Source organism: Ictidomys tridecemlineatus, chromosome 1 (genome assembly GCF_052094955.1).
Source record: "Ictidomys tridecemlineatus isolate mIctTri1 chromosome 1, mIctTri1.hap1, whole genome shotgun sequence".
NCBI lineage: Eukaryota > Metazoa > Chordata > Mammalia > Rodentia > Sciuridae > Ictidomys > Ictidomys tridecemlineatus.
The window spans coordinates 129510457-129531416 of record NC_135477.1 but is presented as its reverse complement, the minus strand read 5'-3'; the positions used below and the strand labels follow the sequence as shown (position 1 = coordinate 129531416).

At 42.6% G+C, this 20960-nt stretch overlaps 1 protein-coding gene across 4 annotated transcripts in view; it reads right to left on the bottom strand.

Annotated features, from left to right (window-relative positions):
• Positions 1–121: 121 nt before the first annotated feature.
• Positions 122–20960, bottom strand: part of Hmgxb3 (HMG-box containing 3) — a 49580-nt gene continuing 28741 nt past the window's right edge. For 2 of the 4 annotated variants that reach the window (XM_040272857.2, XM_040272858.2), the window contains 10 exons: positions 16768–17069; positions 16231–16358; positions 14759–14818; positions 12171–12302; positions 11086–11270; positions 7266–7485; positions 5895–6028; positions 4857–4973; positions 3137–3346; positions 122–1543 (listed from right to left, as the gene is read on the bottom strand). In XM_040272857.2, the coding sequence (XP_040128791.2) occupies positions 1076–1543; positions 3137–3346; positions 4857–4973; positions 5895–6028; positions 7266–7485; positions 11086–11270; positions 12171–12302; positions 14759–14818; positions 16231–16358; positions 16768–17069 (1956 nt within the window). In that variant the 3' untranslated portion in view covers positions 122–1075. Of the gene's footprint in view, positions 1544–3136; positions 3347–4856; positions 4974–5894; positions 6029–7265; positions 7486–11085; positions 11271–12170; positions 12303–14758; positions 14819–16230; positions 16359–16767; positions 17070–20960 lie in introns of those variants that run through there. The other 2 variants (XM_040272856.2, XM_040272859.2) reach the window with 2 other exon arrangements.

Sequence of the window (20960 nt, the reverse complement as noted above, 5' to 3'; positions counted from 1 at the left end):
ACCCAAGTGCCTGCAAATTCCCTGGGCCCTCCTTCCATCCCTTGTTCACATGAAGTGATAAGCTTAACACCTCATGAACTCCACCACAATGTACCCCACACAATGACCATAGAACTGGCTCTTGCGTCATCAAAACCAGATAATTTAATAAACTTTATTCTTGTTGGGGAAGAGAGGGGGGGAAAAGCCACCTACTCCACTCCTCTCAATAAATTAAGTACTTGGCCAATTCTCGGGCCCTAAGCAAACTGTGGGCACTTGAGCCAGTCCTGCTGTTTCCATATGGCCCAGTCTGCTTCCCCTTCACAGAAGGGAGTTTTCCTACTGCTGCCAGGTTATGTCACAACCATGGGCCACATCCCCTCTGTGGTGTGGGTTCCAGGGCCCAGAGAGGATGTAGGGTGCAGCAGCAGTGGCCAGGGAAAGCAGGAAGGGGACTCTGTTCCCCAAAACTCAGGGCAGAGAACAGTCCTGGAAGAGAGCTGTGGCTGACTGTCCCTCCCTCCCCAGCTTCCCCCAGAGGTGGGTACAGGAAGAGTCAGAGAAAAATGCATCCCTCCTTTGGGGAGTATCAAGAACCCTAGTGTGAATGAGGGCACCAAGGCCCCTAGTCAAGGCAATAGGCTAAGGAGCTCATGTGGCCAGAGGGCTGGAACCAGGGCTTATCCCAGGGGAGATGGGGGTGGGGGAGATACCTCAGCAGCTGCCCTACCTAGTGCAAGGGCTCCTGCCTCAGCCCACCCAGGCTTCTATCCCAACCAGCAGCAAGCCCCAGGAAGCCACTGTGTGCCTATTCCTCAGCCCCACTCCTTCAGCTTAAGCACACCATGTCCCCCAAGCTCTCTCAGGGCCAATGAGAGGTTTCTTGGCAACTCTCCTCAGCCCCAAAGGATTAAGAAGCAAGAACCCTGGGCCCCACCATGCTCAGGAGATGGAAGCTCTTTGGTCAGTCCCAGCAGTCAGAGGCCCTTCCCACAGGTGACTGCTTCTACAAGTCCCCTGGAGAGATCTGCATTGGGCAAGGGCCGTACTATGGCTTGAGAGAGATGGTGCAATCCCTGTACAGCAGCCTGGCTTATTCTGCCACTGCGGCCACCTCTTCTTCCTCACCCTCCTCCTCTGTCTCTGTCTTGATCTGAGCAACCCCAAGGCGGTAGAGGGTGTCTCGAATGACCACCTCGCCAGGCTGGCAGTTCTGCACAATGTCATGGATCTGCCGGTTGACAATGTCACGGCTGGTGAGGAAGTCCATGAGGCGGTTGTAGAGGTAATAGTGGGTGGCATTGTCAAAGGCAATGGGCCGCTGGCGGACATTGTTTGGTTTGCTGTTCACGATGGAGGCCAGGATGTTTGCGTAGGGTGCCAACTCAGGGCACAGGGACAAGGAGTGGTGGCCAGAGCTGGGGTCACCAGGACTGGGCTGTGTGCCTGCATGGACGATGCGCCGCGTGGCAGTCTTAGTCACTGGGTGCTGGACGGAGTGCTCAGCCTCTGTCATATCCACAGAATAATGCTGGTCCAAGAGCTCAGGGCAGGACACACTCTGGAAGAGATGAGAAGTCACTTAGTCATGAGGGAATGCAATGACTAAGGGAGAACCTGTGTGGGAGGTGAGGGCAGACGGTGAGGCTGGCCAGTCCTGCTTAAATCCCAGCATCACTGCTCACTCCTTCTCCTGGGCCAGCTCGCTCCCTTCTCCCCCTGTGTCTCCATTTCCTCAGGTGAGATCGGGGATAGGACCCTCCACAACAGATATTGGAATGCTTGAGCTGTTCTTTTCAGTGTGCCTACTTAATTCAGGCTGCAGGGAGTTGGAGACACTGGCTCTGAGGGAGACTAAGACACCTTTCTGGAGTCCCCTATACAAATTCTTAGAGCTTAGGAGCCCCAGGGAGTGATGACAATGTCAACTCCAATGCAAAGCCAGAGGCTTCCGCCTCTCATAATGCACTCTGGCAGGGACAATTATCTCTCACTATTTTTTCTTCTTCCTGGTATCTCTTAATATCTCTTCCAGCAAAGGCCAAAGGAGGGCCTTGGAATGTGTGTGCTTCTGGTAAGAACTACTGCCTGGTATGAAATACCGAGACACAGAGATAAGCACTCTGCCACTGATTTATTATGTGGTCCTGGTTAAGTCCATTGTCTCCTCCAGGTCTTAATTTCCCCTTTTAAAAGGAGAGGGTCAGGTCAGATTGGTACTAGGGGACTGAACCCAAGGCCTCACTGTGGCTACACCCCAATCCTCCTCTTTTTTTAAATTACAAAGAATAGTGGTTTATTTAGCTCATCATTCTGTAGGCAAAAATCACTATTTTCTAAAACCACTGTGTCTTTATGTCACAAAAGGTGTACCATGGGCCCATACCAGCCTGCACGGGACCCAGGCTCACAGTAGGCCTGGTCCACCCCTCCCCTGGCGGGGCAGACACCCGCTAGAGCCTAGCCTCTGGCGCAGGACCACCCCTTCCCACCAGCAGACTACCACGAGAGGTCAAGCCAGCCATCCAGATCTACCCATGCCAACTTGTGCAGGACCCAGACCCAGGATGCACTAGCATTCATTGAGGGACACCAGCAGCATCTGGAAGCCCAACATCAAGGTGAGGTACAGACAATCTGCACAGGTACTACTAGAATATAGGGAAGAAACTGTAATATCTCAGATCCACACTGTAAGAAAGGAAGACACTTAGACAACATGAAAAAACAAGGGAGGAAAGTGCCCCAAACAAACCAGGACACTATAATAATAGAACCCATGATGAAAAGGCATACCATGTAGTGTGCTCATGGACAAATCTAAGATACAGAATGAAACAACGTGCCCCAGGGCTGGTCAGTATGCACAATGACTCAAAGATGCCAGTTCTCTATCTTATCTGGAAGGCAACTTCTTTTAACACAAGATACCCATGTATGAGATACCTCAGATGCAATACATGACATTCCATGGCCTCACACACAGAGGTTAATAAAATTTTGTGCAATCAATGCTGGTTCCCATGTATGAAGAAAAAACATTTGTGAAGAAAAATGATAAAAGAGATGGCTCCTAGATGGGACTCCTGAAGAACTGGCGGCTGAGACAAGGTCAGCCTGAAGGATTTTTCTAGTTCCACAGAATGTGACTCACCACAGGCGGCTCTGTGGGGCTAGAGAAACAGCCTTGGTTCTTCCCCCACATCTGGCTGGTCAGCTCTGGGTAGCAGAGGTCAGCACACAGGGCCACTGGTGTGGCCATATCTACCACATAGATAGGTGGCCAGTGTCGGGAAGAGGCAAGCAGATCCACGTGGTCACGAGCACTCTCACCTCGAACAAGATACTTGGAGCCGCAGACCACCTGTGGGGAGATGGAGGGCCCAGCCAGGATTAAGGAACCAATTTGCAGGCAACCTGAGAAGGGTCCTCACTCACCTCTTCCCAGGAAGATTTCATGACTAATGACTAAAGTCAGAGTCATTCGGCGGGATCCATAACATTCTGCTCTCCTCCTATTTCCATCCCTGAATGAACTCACCAGCTCATCCTCTCTTGAGAGAAGAATTAGGACATTCTACCCTCCATTTAGGCGGAAAGGTGCTTCAGGACATTTTCTCTAAACCCCATTTCCTCCACATCACCCTATCAAGGGTCATCTAGTGGTTCCCAATACTAGCTACACAGCACCCACAGCTGAGAGCTGGTAAAGATGGAGATTCTTGGGCCCTAGCCCAAACCTAAGAAATTAGAATCTCTTGAGTCTAAAGTATTTGTATTTTGAGCAAGACCTCCCACCCCTAAAACCCAATGTGCCGTGCAGGTAGGACGTCTAGTGGAGTCACACTTCCACACCACCATTCCACTATGGGACAGCTCTGGGTACACTGGAGAGTTCTGCCTTCACATCCAACCAATTTTTGCTTCCAAGTGATATGCTTCCCCTGACAATCTGCCAGTCCTTCTGCTGACAGGTGCTTTTCATGAGATGACCCCAAGCTCTGATCTGCTAAGGAGAGGTCGGGAGCTCATCAAGCATCTCCCTCAGATACAGCTTCTATTCAAGTAGCTGAGAACCTTATTCTCTTTTTAGAGCCAGATCATCCTGTTGACCCCAACATCTCAGTGAACTGAGGCTCTGCTGAAACCTGCCTCAACCACCATATTCAGTACTTGGCTTTTGGTTTTGGTATCCTCTGGGGCTATATTCAGGTATTCAACTTGTCCCAGAGATACCTTGGTGCCTACCTTGTCCACCCTTTTAAAACATAGATATGGAGTTATATCTTCCCCAAACCAAAATCAGACCATGTCACCACTGCCATTTTCCACTCAACACCAGTCAAAAGGTCCCCCATGACTCAGAATAAAAATCCCAATAGTTACTCTGGCCTCTAAAGCTTTGTGATATCTGGCCTCTAATGGTCCCTTTGCTGGGAAACACTTCTTCCTCTTGCTTGACTCTGGGATTCTTCCCTATCCTTTAAGGTCTCAGCCTTCTCTGGCTATCTTGTAGGTAGAAGGTCTATTCCGTTGTATCTCTGGCCCATATTTTGTTTTTTCAGAGCTGTCATCATAAACTGTGGTGACTTTACTTCCCCCCCAAAATGAGGTCAACTAGAAAGGAATAATATCTTGTTGTTACCCCTCTACCCTTAATAGGTGACTCAGGGTCCAGCACATCGTAGGGTGCTTAATAAACACACACTGAGGTGACCCAAGCTCCATTACCAGCCCACAGGATGGCACCAGCTACTCCACAGGCTGCAGGGTGACTGAAGTCCCAACCCCCAAAGGATGAGTTGGCTCCAATTCTGTGTGGGCAGCTCACAATTAGTTAGTTCACCCCAAGTTGCTCTTTATTATCTTCTTACCTGATGGGGGCACACTTTATAGATCTTACCCCCAGTGAGATGAGGTGGGGGCTGTCTAGCTCTGGCTCCATTCTGTACAGATTCATAGAGGGCCAATAAGGAGAAGCAGAGTTGGTCCTGGAGAAGGAAGACAAAATAAAAACGCAGGAGTGAATGCTAAAAGACCAGGCCTGGTGCTCAGCACCAAGTGCCTACTCCATACTAAAAGCAAAAGGATCAACTGCCTGGCCTGAAAGAGCCTTGGAGCCCCACCCAGACCAACCTCTTCCAGTAAGGCAACAGGAGGCTCAAAAGAATGGGTCACAAACAAAGCCAGCAAGACTGACCGACTCTGGGGCCTAGGTTTTTCTACTTTTTAAAGGTCAGAGAAACCTTCAATGAGGAGCTAACACGTGAATCTGAATTTGAAGGAAAAATAACATTTTTAACAGTACAGAAATATGAAGGAAAGTAAATAATGGGTTGATATAACCCATACATACATGTGTATGTAATAGCATCCACTTTCTAAGAGTTTGAAAACCAGACACTATGTAATGTGCATTTCTTACAACAACTTCATGAGGCCGATATTTTAGTTATTTCAATTTTACGAGTGACAAAAATGACGTTTAAAATATAAGACAACTTATCTAAGGTCACACACAGTAATTAGAGTCAGGATTCTTGATCCCAGAGTCTTACTACTTACTTACTGATGCTTATTACACCTGCAGCAACAAGAAAAGTAGCAACTGTCATTTAAAAAATGGTATCTCTACACTATGCTGATGAAATTGGCTAATGAAGGATACTGCACAACAGCCTTACAAAAAATTCCTGGGCCCATAACTTTCAACAGATGGAAACCTACTGGAGGCCAACACCTCACATGAAGTCACGATCTGGCTGCTGCTATCTTCCAGGTTCCCTGACTACCAGCAAGCACCCTCTGCCCAACACAGGTGCCTACTAACAAATGTTCATATGCATCCTAGAAACACAAACCAACCAGTCTATTCCCAAAGCCTTGAGTCCAACACTGCCCCAGACTCTCACTCTGTTGTCTTCTGCTCCGAAGGGGATGCCACATTGCCCCAGCAGGTGCCGCAGCTCCTCCTCACTGTAGGAGCCAATCTCCTCAATCTTGCAGGTGCCCTCCTGGATCAATCTCACCAAGGCACTGCCATTGCCTGCAAGAGACAACAGTGCTAATGGGAGACAGTGCCACCAGCAGTCAGAGGTCATGGGCAGTCCCTACCCCCATGCTTGAGGATGAGATCAAGGGGCTAGGCTTGCAGAACAGCAAGCAGTGCAAGCCAGCTCTGCACGGAGTGCTTCCCAGCATGGTAGAAGTGGGACTCCAGTCAGGTGGATGACTTCCACAATATCTTAAGCCTCTCAGAACTGGAACATGCCCTGAAACATCTAAATGAGACACTCAGCATATAGCCATTAAAAAAGAATCCTAAAATGGACCAGCTTTAATCCAAAGCCTTCTGTTTTTTAGAACCAAGAGGACAGATACTTACTACACCTACAGCAATGAGAAGTAGTAGCTGTCTCTTTAAAAATGCTCTCTATATACTATGCTCCAACTGGCTTATCAAGGAAACTGTGTGGTAGTCTTTCAAAAAATTCCTGGGTCTTGAAGCAGCAACTATTAGATAGAACTTCAATAATTAATGTTTGGAAACAATGTTTGAGAATCAGTAGATCACAGTATCTTAAGGAAATCAACCCAATAGGCCATATCCAGAATTTTAAACATAAAATAAAAAACAAAGCATATTGCACTTGGTAAAGAAAGGTACTGTTTTGTGAAAGTTTTGTTTCAGTTATATATATACACATATGCATATATGTGGATATCATTTCATGTCATGATGCAAAACATTTCTGACTATGAGCTACAGTTAAAGGCTCAAGACCATGAACTTGCCAGAGGTCACAGAGCTGCTAAATGGGATAATAAGGAATCAAACTCACGTTGTCAGAAAATTATGCTCTGTATTTAGTTGAGGGCTCTTCAAACCATCTGCAAAAACACCTGAAAAATGAGTTTTGAAGGCAGATTCCATGGCCTCCCCTACACTTTCTCAATGAAAATCTTTGGGACTGGAGATTTATCATCAGTATTTTTTTTTTTTTTTTTTTGCAAGATTTCCACTACTCAGTTCAGTACACCCTAGAGGGCTGACAGGGAGCTGTGTGTGTTCTATGGCATAGTCTGATAACTCTTCAAAACTCTCAAACATGACTTTAAACTCTAGGGGCTTTTTGTCATGGGCTATCAACCTTTCTAGAAGGAGTCCTCTAGGTGGACCTGGTTTTTTTCTCTACCACTATGCTGTCTTGCCACAGACAATGTCTTGGACTCTGAGTGAGTCATTCATTCCCTGACCCCTGTCAGCCACCAGGTAGCCTTACCAGGTACTGGCTGCACATCCAGGCTTTTGTCTTTCTCAGTGTTGACGACCACAGCTCCTCTCATGAGTGGTGGGAAGAAAGGGGCAATAACAGAGGCATCGAACTTGGTAATAGGAATGCTGGCAGGGAACGCCACCTGCTCAATCACCTCTGTCTCCATCGTGGCCCAGAAGTCTTCCACATTCACCTCACTGGAGGCCAAGAATTCAGGCCAGGTGAACTAAAGGGCCAAGATAAAATAAAAAAGCAAGCTGTAGGAGCCACAGAATTTTAGTAACACAACAGTCTTCTCCCTTTTGTTATGTACACGGGAAAGGATGAAAGATGGGGTCTGACAGCCATACACTGTGAGCCTACTTCTGAATTTGAACTTGACAACTCAGTACCCAATTGTGTTTTCTTTCTTCCATGCCATAGTACTCTTCCAGACTGAAACAGTCCCCAAGTCCCTTTGTTTCTATGTTTTTATTTATGTCATTTAAGTCTGCAAGGGAAGGGGGGCTACTGTTTAAGTGCCTGTAATACCAGACATTTTTTAGTTAAGTCCTAATAAATGAGTCTGGGGGAATCTATGAGGTGAGATACTAGAGCTAGGATGAAACAAGAATGTGAATGTATGTTTTATTCTATGGATGCAAGAATAATTAGAACACTATTTAATTAAATTCTACTGGCCAAAGCCCTATGGATTCCTCCCCTCCTTCAGAAGGCTCTCCTAGGCTCCCTGTGTAGTGCACAGCTACTTCCTCTTCTAGGCAGTATTACCCATCTATTATAGGCATCTAGCACCTGCATGTGTGAGGCCATGGGTTCAATCCCCAACACTGACCATGAAAAGCAAATAAATACCTGGGTCTTAATCTGTATGAACTCTATCCCTTGTTTTGCATTTGAAAAAATTCCCCTAGGTGAGTGGTCTGGACTAGCAGCATGAGCATCACCTGCAAACTCGTTAGAAGTCTTTGCCCTTACTCCAGACTTACTGAATCATATACCCTGTGGGAGGAGTCCAGCAAGCCCTCCACACTGAAAAGTTTGAGAATCACTGTGCTAAAATCTGGGAGACTGCTCTACAACAAAGGCATCTCCCCCATTTTATTTCTCTTTGTTCATCACTTCACAGGGTGCTTAGTGCAAGCTGTGAGAAAAGGGCAAACTTCTGTACCACCACCATTTCACACCTGCCTAGGAAGGGAGCCAAATGAGCCCATCCTCTCCACAAGCAGCTAGGGACATGAAATACCAACTGAGTATACCAACTGGAATGGCTATTATCATTAGTCCCTGAAGCAGTCTCCTCAGTGACTAACTGCATTGTTAGTTTTCCTTCAATAACTTCCTGTTTTATTTCATAGACTTCATAACATCTCTCCCCTCCAAGTCACACCACTCTTCACACGCAAAAGAAGCAGAATAAAGTCCTGGTTTTTGAGAAAGAAGTAACTGATACCAGAGAAGGGAAGAGACGCTACAAACTGAGAGGGAAGGAATGCTACTCCATGCTGAGATGGAGGAGCCCTGATTGGGACAGGGGAGGTGCCAGGCAGGACTAGGAGACGTGCAGGCTTTGCAAAGAGGAAGGCCTCTATCTATTTTGGAAACAAAAATCCCGTGATGGTCAGATGAAATGAGAAACACCAGAGCTCCAAAACCCAGGAGGTACTTGGTGATCCCAGCAGTGCTTAAACAGCACAGGCTCAGGTCAGCAGGCCAGATCCAAGTGCACATCTCAGACCCACACTACCAGGCTGAGTGGGCTTGGGCAAATCCCCATGGGCTTCAGTGCCTGTATCTATAAAATTCTCGTAGAGTTGTAAGAATTAAGTCATTCAGTAAAGCATTTAGCAAATATTAGACTTAGGCATATTTAATAAAATGCTTAATAATTTTTAGTGGCATTATTATTACTATTACCATTAGAAAGCCAATTTGAATGAGAGGGGAAAACAGCCATTTGGTGAGAAAACGCACAAAAGCAATGGTTCACATAAAATTTTTTATCTAGTTCATTTTATCTATAAGGGACACCTAAAAAGCTACAGGAAGGCTGGGGATACAACTCAGTGGTAGAGCACTGCCTGGCATGCCAAAAGCCCTAGTTTCCATCCTCGGCATAAACAGACAAATAGACAGATAAACAGATAGGCTTCAGGAGGTATTATGCTTGTTTTAACACACATATCATGTTATGCATACCATCCTTCAATTAGAAATTAGCATTTGATCAGTATATGTGCTTTGTTTTTCTAATTAGGAGGAAAGAGATTTGAAAATGCATGAAATTTCCTAATATGCTTAGCTGGCCTTTACAAAAGATACCAAACTGTTCTGTAGAGCTCCTGAATCTTCCCTGGGAGTAAACACATGAGTTGCAGGTCTGGCGCCTAATCTCCTCCCAGTCCTTTAGTTCACTGTGACAGAAGTCAGAGGTAGAAACCTCGAACCTCAGCTCAACTACTAGCATATCCAAGAGGCACTCCATGCCTAACTTCTCCATGTGATTGATTACAGGAAAGCATCATCTATGGGATTTTTAAAAATTCTGTACAAGCTTTTCTTATTATTTTTAATTTGCTAAGACTTTGTCTTAAATGGGTGTTGAATCATACTGAAAGCTTTTAAAATACCCAACTACTTATGCATTTCTCCTTTAATATGCTAAATAGTGAATTGCATTGATATATTTTCTAATGATAAAACAATCTTGCCATCTGGTGATAAACTTGGTCATGATGCATTACTCGATACATTATTAGATATGATTACTATTATTTTATTCAGGACTTTGACATCCGTATTCATGACTACAATCAGTCCCAGTTTCTTCTTTCTATTAAATTAAATGGTTATACTGTCTTACACAATAAATTGGGGAAACATTATCTATTTTTGCTGTATTCTTCTCCTATGACTGGAGTAATACATTTCTTGGATATTTGTTACAATGAGTCCATAATAACATCCGAATTTGGCGTTAATTTTTTGGGGATATTTTCCGTTTAGAAACACATCAGCTAGGTTGTCCTTTTTCTCCAATATCTTTGACCATCTCACTGTGGAAATCCTTACTTAATGAGACCCTATGTAGGGCCCTGCTTCCTGCAGCCTCTGAACCTCATCCATTCTTACACTCCCTCTACCACTCACTCCGGCCACAACAGCCTTGTTGCTCCTCAACTGTGCCCAGTAGAGCACGATTCAGAGCCTGTTCTTGCTGCTCCTCTGTCTGGAATGTTTTTTCCCAAAGCTACATGGTTTCAGATCTCTACTCAAAAGCCATCCTCTCAGAGAGATATTCCCAACTATTTAAAACACAACAAAAAAATGCCCTTTTCCACCCTTTCCTTCCCCTTGCTCTGCTTTACTGTGTCCCACAGCACCCATCACTATCTGACAAATTTTAGTTTCCTATCCATCTCCCCAAAATCAGAATGTGAGATCCATGAGAAAAGAAACTTTGCATCTTTTACTATTATTTTTCAAGGGTCTAAACAGTATATCTAAGGGTTGGGGTTGTAGCTCAATGGTAGAACGTGTACTTAGCATGCATGAGGCCCTGGGTCCAATACCCAGCACCAAAAAATAAATAACTAAAAGGTTTAAAAAAGGGCCTCTAGTTACATGTATACATGAGTTAACAAATGCCTGTTTCCTTCTGGCTTTCCTCAGATGAAACCCTGGGCTGTGCAAGGAAAAAAGACACTGGCTTCCCCTAGACAGGACTGGGACCATCTATCCCTGGGGACATCATGCTGGAAGGTGGCTGCCAAAGTGGGAGGACAGTTCTGAGGGTCACCCATGGTGACTGAGAGACACTTACCTCCACACTCTTCAGGGCCAGCACATTCTCTTCACTCCTCTGAGCCATTTCCACTTTGGGGGCCACACCACAAATACCACAGATCATATCGTTGTAGTCTCGCACAGTGAGGCACTCGAAAGCCCAATAACCATTGCACAGCAACTCCTGCAGCTGGCTCATCTCCTCTGAGGTCAGAGTCTTCTCTGGAAGGACAGCAAGAACACTCAGAAGTTCAAAGAAGACCTGAAGGCACTAGAGATTAGCAGTACCCAGCAAGAACAGAAACCTATAACACTGATTCTCCCCTAGAAACACCCATGCATACTAATGATTTAGAAGGTAGACACTTGGCCTTCCAGTGCTCAGAGGCAACCTAAGGGACTATTCCAATTGAAATGGCAGTTGCCTTGTATGAGGCATCTCCTAGGTACGAGATGCTGTTCTGAAGGTCTTGAAAATGATACCTAATTTAATTCTCACGTGAGTTTAATTCTCTATAAACCAGGAGCTATTATTATCCTCATTTAATCATAGAAGAAACAGAAGCACAGAATAACTTGTGCAAAACTCATACTGCCACTAAGTAGCAGAGATAAGTCTCAAACACAGGTCTGTGTGGCGTCAGCACCTTGCTCCACTCCATCATAGCAGGAAAAAGTATAGAAGGACTGGAGCCTGTGGGAATGGGATGAGGAAAGCACAAACAGAAGCAGAATAGCAAAGGGGCCAAGCCTCTAGATAGTAAGAGGATGATCCTCACGCTCAGCACAAGGCTGGGACTATTAGCAGACATCCAGGAGCTGTGTGTCCACAATAAGTATGACATGCTGTGAGGCCACACTACTTATGACCAAAGGATATGATTCTAAAAGTCAACTGTGATTCCTTGCTGAAGATTCCTGGGTGCATAGAGAGACTCATGCTCTCCAAAGTTAGTCTGGCATTTATAAAACTCAAAAGGAAGAGTATATTAGGAAGTCAAGAATATCTCCTTTTCAAAATACCAGACTCTTCTGGGATATAACTCTTTCAACCAAGGCCTATCACTGAAAATTTTCAGGATGCTTAGGATAACCTTGGAAAAGGGAAGAAGATGACCTTACCTGTCTGCTCCTGCACTGACTTCAGCACAACACTGACAGACACTCTGGGGTCCTCTCCCAGCTTGATCTGGTTTCGGATTGCAAAAAGTAAATCCAAGCTTACTAACAGCTTGTTTCCCACATTAAAGAGACCTGCAGGTAAAAAGGCAACAAGAAGTTGACTGTAACATCATACATAATGGAAACTAGCCAAATGCCCATCAATAGAAGAATACTTATGGTACATTCAAAAAATAGGAAACTATGCATCTTTAAAACAAAGGAAACCTAACTGCTCTAACAAGAAGTTGCCTACAATGTACTATTAAATAAAAAAAGTAATGAAATAATACGTATAGTATATTTGTATTTTTTCCAATTAAAAAAAAAAAGAAAAAAAGAAACATTTCCCTACCCCCCAGCTCAGTCCTCAGGACCGAAGGAATCACTCTTCCTCTATACCTCATACAAGTGCACCATGGGGAAGAGTCAGGAGCATCCTTTAGCCCAGGGGTGTGTAGGGGATATATCAAAGGCTATAAAATCACCCCTACACCAAATCCTGGAATAAAACAACCAGAGGAATTTAAACGCAGTCAATTTAAGACAAATAAAGGAAGGTGATTTTACATTTGTATGAAATATAACACACAAATTTGCACAAAAGCAAATTCTGACATATATGTTCCCAGTGAAAAAGGGTATAAAGGAGAGGGAAAGGACTTTCTAAGTATGATAGCAAAGGCTGAAACAATAAGATCAAAGTTCTAGTTAGCCAAAAATCAAAACTAAAAGTAAAAGTGTCCCCAAAATCACAATACACAAAATAAACAAAACAAAGCTGGGCATGGTGGTGCACACCTATAATCCCAGTGACTCAAGAGGCTGAGGCAGGAGGATTGCAAGTTCAAAACCAGCCTCAGCAACTTAGCAAGGCCCTAATCAACTTAGTGAAGACCCTGTCTCAAAAGAAAACAAATGGCTAGGGATGTGGCTCAATGCCAAGTACAAAAAAAAAAAAAGTAAGAAAAGAAAAACAAAGCCCAAAAGAAGAATGGAAACATTCACAAAAGAAATTTACAACATAGGAAGAAACCCACAAAGGGCATAAAAAACACATATACTCTTCCTAGTATCCAAAGAAACACATTAATAAATGATATACAATCTTAACTATCAAACTGACAAACTTTAAAACATTCCAATGCTGATCTATAAAACGCTCCTAATAAATGAGTTTATCCAGGTCACTGGATACAAAGTCAACAAAATTCAACCCTATCTCTATACTAGCAATGAATAGTTAAAAACAGATCCATGTCCTTTACTTTAAGAAAAAGACAGACTCAGGCATAAATTTAACAAAATACACATAGGACCTATGTGCTGAAAACTACAAAAACTGATGGAATTTTTAAAGATGAAAACTGTTAACAGTTAAAAACAAAAACTTAATAAAATGGAGAAAAAAAACATGTTTGTGAGCTGGAAGATCTAATATTTTTAAGCATATCATATTTTCCATCTATAAATTCAACACAATCTCAATTAAAATTCTAGTGGGATTTTGCAGCTATTCACAACTCTTAAAATTTATATTTTACACCAAAGAAGTAAACTAACCAAAACAATTCTGTAAAAAAAGATTGGAGGGCTCATTCTACTTGATCGTAAGATTCACCATACAGCTATAATAGTCAACACTGTGGTACTAGCCAAAGGAGAGACATATAGAGTCACATATGTGGTCAGCTAATTTTTAATAAAAGAGCAAAAACAAGTCAATGGAGAAAAGACTGTCTTTTCAACACATGGTGATATAACTGGACATACATATACAAACATTGAATTCAATCTGGACCTCACATTTTATATAAAAATTAGAAATGGATTATAGATCTAAATGTGAATAGAATTATAAAACTTTTACAAAAACCTGTGTCCAGAATATACAAAGAATTCTCAAAAACTCAACATTAATACAGCAGACCAAAGATGTTAACACAGATCTTTTACCAAAGACTACATATTTACATACATACATTATTAGTAACTGGGGAAATAAATATTAAAATAGCAATGAGGTATCACTATACACACCAATAGTAGTGTGGCTATAAAACAACAACAAAGACACTACCAAATGCTAGCATGCAAAGCTAAATGCAACTCTCACATGGTGTCGGAGAGAATACAAAATGGTACAGCCACTTTTCATAAATGGTTTGGTAGTTTCTTGTAAAACTGAACATAAACTAACCATGACACAGCAATCTGACTCCTAGGTATTTACTCAAGAGAAATGAGAACGTAATAAGCCTGAAAATGAATGTTTGTAGCAGCTCTACTAACCCAAACATCCTAGGTACTATGGCATATTCACAAATTACTCAACAGATCAAACCAGTGATGCACACAATATGGACAAATCTCACAGGATTATGCTTATTCAAAGATGCCACATTCAAAAGGCTACATACTATTGCTACGTTTATATGACATTCTGGCCAACACTACAGGGATGAAAAAGATCAATCAGCTGCCAAAGGTTAGCAGGCTGTGGGTGGGTTTGGCAATAAAAGAACAAAATATGTTTGGGAGTGACAGACCTGTTCTATATGTTGACAGGTGGCAGGTACACAAGTCTGCATATATCAGAACTCTCAGAACTGTACAACAACAAAGCAAATTTTATTACATATAAATTTGAAAAAGAATTTTGATTTAAAAACTATATAATCCTAAGTATTGGACTGTACCGAAATAGGTACTCTATTATAATAGTGTACAAGGAAATGAGTACTCTCATTAACTGCTGGCAAGAGAATAAAATAATACAAACTCAAACTGGCAGTACAAGACTAATTAAAAACATGAATTCAAAATAAGGGAACATAAGGTTCTTAAGACCAAGAGAAGAAAAAAGTATTTTGAATGGTTAGTAGTACTCAATTTCACAAATAAAACTCAGGATTCAACCAAACTCTCAACAATAGTTAGTAGATGACCAGTGTTCAATAATCCATGACACTGATGAATAATGGGAAGCAAGGGCATAAACATGCAGCAATTCTACTTGTGAGAATTTGTCCAGAGAAATAATTAAGGATCTACACAAATATCTAATTATAAGCAAGACTGTAAAATGGAGCTCCACACGCCTCTTGAAAAACCTTTCATGTAAGTCTGGGGATATAGCTCAGTGATAGTCTTGACTAGCATGTTCAAGGTCCTAGGTTTGATCCCTAGCACCTCAAACACCAAAACAAAAAAAAGGTCATTTCTCTATTTGCTGGCACATGATATATGGATAAATTTAAAAAGTATGTTTCCAAAAAACGGCTACCATAGTACCCTTTTGTTCAAAGAAAAACTTAAAAACCTTTCCATAATTTCTTATATTTTGCATAGATGAAGGGACATATCTGGTCGGCTAGAGAATACAAGTGTTCATCTCATGGCAATAGGATCACTATTAATTTTCAGGTTCTTCTTATTATTTGTGTACATTTTCCAGCTTTTTCACAATGAAAATCTCTTTTTTTTTTTTTGGTAATAGCAGGAATTGAACCCAGCACTTCACACATGCTAGGCTAATCCTCTACCACTGAGCTACATTCTGTTTTTATCTTGAAACAGGGTCTCACTAAGTTGCCCAGGCTGTCCTCAAACTTGTCATCTTCCTACCTCAGTCTCCCAAGTAGATGGAATTATAGGCACTACCATCATGCCTGGTTAAGATCTATTTTTTCTGATTTATTATTATCATCATGTATTCATTGTACACAATAATAGGTTTCTGTGTGACATTCACATATATGCATGTAATGTACTTTGATGTATCCACCCTCAAAATCCATAATTTTTAAGCTAACTTTGTTGTAAACTCTTTACAACAGAGCCCTAACATTTGAGAGGTAAAGGTCATCTTCTGGAGATGAGCCAGTCAGAAGGAAGACCCCTCTTCCTCAGAAGCCCCATTGAGTAGATTCAGGGCACACAGGACCAGAGCTTTGACCCAGACAGCAGTTCTTAAGCCTGCTTTGGAAATGCCTGAGGAGAATAAAAGGTTGGTACTCACCTGTGTAGATGTCCATGAAGCTGTGCAGAGCCAGACAATGAGGGTTCAGACACATCTTCACCTGGGCGGTAACCATCTGCAGTCGGCTAGCTGTCAGCAGCCAGCACTCTTGGGGCCCGGCCAGGGAACTGGTACAAAACATCATCAACAAAAAACAGGGAAATTAATCTCTTCATGCAGGTCTTGGGCATAAGACTGACTTGTCAGTGACCAGTGGCAAAATTCTCAACACTTTAATTCAATGGGCAAAGAAAGGTGCTGGAGTTTGGGATCTAATTTTTTCTAGGTGGATGTTTCTATCTGTTGAACTTCCAAACCCACATATTATGCTGGGTAGTCCAGATGTAATCTAAATCCTAAAATGATCATAATAATAGAAATAACAATTACTAATTACATTTAGCAACTGGAAAGATTTGGAAGTCTAAGGAAAGCAGAGAATAACATCTTTAAAGATTACAGCTTTAAAGCTGTCTGAAGAAAGGGGAAATGTGTCAAGTGCATTGGGAGCTAGGGGCAGAGTAAAAGGGTACTTACTTCTGTTCTCCTTTGAATAACGGGCTGCTACAGAGAAGGCACTGCGTGGATGGAGACTCATAATAATTCGACCAAGAGGTCTGCTCAATGGTGACTGTCTCCTCACTCACGTTGGACAAGATAAGTCGAGAGCTATTGAGTTCATGAATCAAGGCAAAGACCTCAGCCAGCTCTGACTCATTCTCAGGAATCTGCAGGACTTTTCGCAGTAGCTGCAGTGTGGACTGGCGCTGGATCTCCCTCTGGGCTGCACTCAGGGGCTCTGTGGCACTCAGCCCATCTGAAAGTGATGAGCTTGCCTCCTGGGAACAGAATGAAATAATTATCAGGGAAAAATGAGCTAGGTTCCAGCTAAAACCATGAAAGCTGGCAGGCAGCAGAGGGCTGGGCCCATGACTGAGAGGTGTTAAACCTAGCTACATTCCTGAAAAGCTCAGCAAATAACTCATTGTTTGGCTAAAGGCAGTCTGTCTGTCTGTCTCTCTTCTCTCTCTCTCTCTCTGGGACTACTTTTCTATCAGGAAAATGAGATTATACACATCTTTTGGTAATGGATTTAATTGTAAGCTCCCATTCATCAGGAGGATAGCAGTAGACCTGGGTTTTAGTTCCAGTGATACCAGTTAAGGGCTGTACATGCAGAAGGCAATTTATGAGCCTCAATTTCCTCATCTGTGAAATGACGGATGAAAAATACTAGAAATCCAGAGTTATTGTATAGATTAAGTGAGATAAAACAAGTAAACAATTTAGCATGTGCCTATGATACAATGAAGACTATGGTAGTTCTAATACTCAAGAGTTTGTATTGCTTGAAGTATTTCTTTAATTCTTTGTGGCTTCTGGGTATAAGGGAATTTTACACACTATACAGAACAAGGTTCTGAATTACTTCATGAGAAACAGATCCTTCTCAGGTGGATTGCTTTTGAATAGAGGCTCCTCCCTGATCCTTTTTGCCATTACAACCTGAATCACTGACTCCTTTGTGCTCCCCAAGAGCATCTTTCTACTAGAGGATTCAGCCTCTCATAGTTGCTAAATCAACACTCCCCCATACCCCACCCTTTTGTAAGTTAAGTTCCCAGCTAACTTACAAAGCCCAAGGCATACAAACTGCCAGACACATCTTACATGGCTTTATAATGTTAATTGCTTAATAAGGAGTTTAATTAACTCTGCATACCTACAACAACTTTTATCTGTAACAATTTGACTACAGATCTTTCTTTATGCTAGATTCTAAGTTCCTCAGGAGAAGCCATCCAATTGACCTCTGAAGGCCTGGCCCATGGCAGGCAAGATAGTTGAAAGGAAGAAAGAAGTAATGGCTTCAGAAGAGCTGAGTGACAAGCTGGGAAATAGTGTATGTTCCCAAACATGACCTGTTGAACCATGAACTGGAAGACTACATGAAAGGAATACTATCCTTTGACTCCAACCTAGTAATGAAGGATAAAAAACTGAAGGCTAGAAGCTGGGGTTGAGGCTCAGGAGTAGAGCGCTCGTCTAGCACATGCAAGGCAATGGGTTTGATCCTTAGCACCACATAAAAATAAATAAGTAAATGTCTTACAACAACAACAAAAACATTATAAAAAAGAAAAAAAACTGAAGGCTATTCCAGCCCAGAGATGTCTTAATTACAGTAGCTGAAGGCAAACTGCAGGGATATATATGGCCACCAGGTGGCTCCAAAGGGCCACAGACACAAAGGCCCTGATTTCTGACCTCAGTTTTTACTTTTTAGGAAACAATAATTACATTTCAAAAACTTCTCCATTTCTCCAAACTTCAGGAGATTAAAGAATGAAGGAAAATATGATGTTGAGGGAAAGTCTAAAGATGAGGGTCCTGAGCATGGGCAGCTACCACTTAATCGAGGTCCTTAAACAGTTCCTGCTTGGCCTGAAAAGTTAAATTATTTCACCATCCTAGTCCTACAGAGCAACATCCATTTCTATACTGCAAATCACATAAAGAGCCAAAAGGAAATAAATGGAAAGAGAAAGGAATGCTCAAAACACCTACCTACACAGAATTCAATTCCATCCCCAAATTTACAGAGCTACACATGTGTATATGAGCTCTAGAGTCAGAGGTTGGGGAAACAGATACACTACCTAGAAGGGATTATGGTCTCCAGTTAAGAAAAGTTGATACAGGATGTGATTAACACTATGGGAAGAACACATAGAATTCATGGAAAATCCAGGAAGAAAGCTCACCTCCAGCAGAGGGCACTTCAGTGGACCAAGAAAAACTGGTGAAGGCTATAGACCAATTTTGCACACAAGTGCAGGGGTTTACAGACCCCCTGAAGCTCTATTTTGGGTCTTTCCTAGGGCTCCTGGCTTGGAGTAAAATACCCAGCTCACTTGCTTTGTTTTACCAAATGGAAAACAAAAGCTCAGGAGAGGGAAGCTTCCAACTTGGAGTCACTCCCAGCCAGGTCTCTCCATTCCTAGTCCCAGTACTTTTCCCATGGAGCCACTATTACCTATGTACTTTAGTTTCACTTCCCCTCATCACAAGGTCAGTGACCTCAAATTACTTCCTCAAGGCCAGAAACAGACTGGAAAGGTGGTGGTGGTGTGTTCATCACCAGAAAGACCACATGCAGAAACTTTCAGCTTGAAGTAGTTCTCCCCATCTCTAGTCCTGTCTATTCCCAAACTCCCATAAGCCTTTCTCCTGAAACAACCTTCCTCTAAGCCTCTCCATGGCTCATGGACCTTCAGTGGGACCCACTGCCTAAAGAACAGACTCTCTAGCCTGGCATTCAAAACCTTCCATGATGCGGTCCCAATGTGTTTTTTAGGTCTTGTTTTCCTTACTTCCCACGCCAAACTTACCATACTTCTTTACTTTTGCTCATGCCCATCCTAGAATATGCCTTCCCCTTCTATCCAAATCCTGCTTTTATCTTTTGAGGTTCAGTTTATACGCTGAATGGCCAGACTCCACCCTAGACCTTGTGCCCTCCCTTCCCAACTCCCCACAAGGCAGATCTGCTTACCCTCATCTTATTCCCCACAGATTCTCTCTCTCTTTTTTTTCCACTTTAAAAAATGCCCATAAGGGAAAGGTGAAAAGAGGAAGAGAAATAGATGATGAAGGAGAAGATGATTAAGACCCCAGATAAACTGCGAAAACAGAACTGTTCAGTATTGGTTGGACTGCTCATGGATTTGATAGCTGTTTTTAAAAAAAAAAAAAAAAAAAAAAAGGTAGCTGTGATACAAACCCCAGGATGCCCACCTACCCAATAAGCCAAAGAATAGTTCCTATGATATTCCGCCTTCCTTCTTTTAGTCCCTCTTGTTAATCCACCACCAAGCTTGGGGACTTTGCCCCAGAAAACTGTAAGCATTGTTAGGTTTTTTGGTGTAAAACTCTTGCTGTAACATGGAGAGCTGTGACTGGTGAGTCAACTGTCCGTGGCTACCAGTTACACCGAGATTGTAAAAGCATTTTTACTTTCTGTACAACAAAAAAGCTTTGTTAAAAAAAAAAAAAAATGTCCGTAAGGAGGGGCTGGGGCTGGGGCTATAGCTCAGTGGCAAAGCACTTGCCTAGCATCTGTGAGGCACTGGGTTTGATCCTCAGCATCACATAAAAATAAATAGACTAAATAAAGGCATTCTGTCTACCCACAACCAGAATTTTCTTAAAGGCACTTGTGGAAATTCTAAGGACCTTTGCAAATGCCTATTTTTCCTGGTTCTAACAATTTTAAAAAATAGCCCTAAGGAGCCAAGTGAAATGCATGTTACTATTCAAATACTTTGGTCCAGCTTCAGCAAACAGGTTTGTTAAGACTGCTATAACAAGAGCTTTGTGACTAGCAAAATGCTTTCCAAGGAACCTGGTGAGAAATGACAATTTAACTGACAAAAGTCTTAAGATTGGAATTTACTGTTTACTGAAAGAATGAATCAACTGTCAGGTCATGTACCAGGCCTCAGAGCTAAGAGGATGCAGCCTTTTCCTATTTGAGGTCTGTGCTTCCATTCTTTTCAGTGGATGAACACTTGGTTCTCAGATATCAATGTATGGTTTGAATGCATCTCCAAAACTTTGGTGGTTGAAACTTAAATCCTCAAGACTTTTTTTTTTCCATTTATTATGGAATTTGAGACGAGACCTTTGGGAGGTGACTGGGTCATGAGGGCTCTGCCCTCATGAATAAT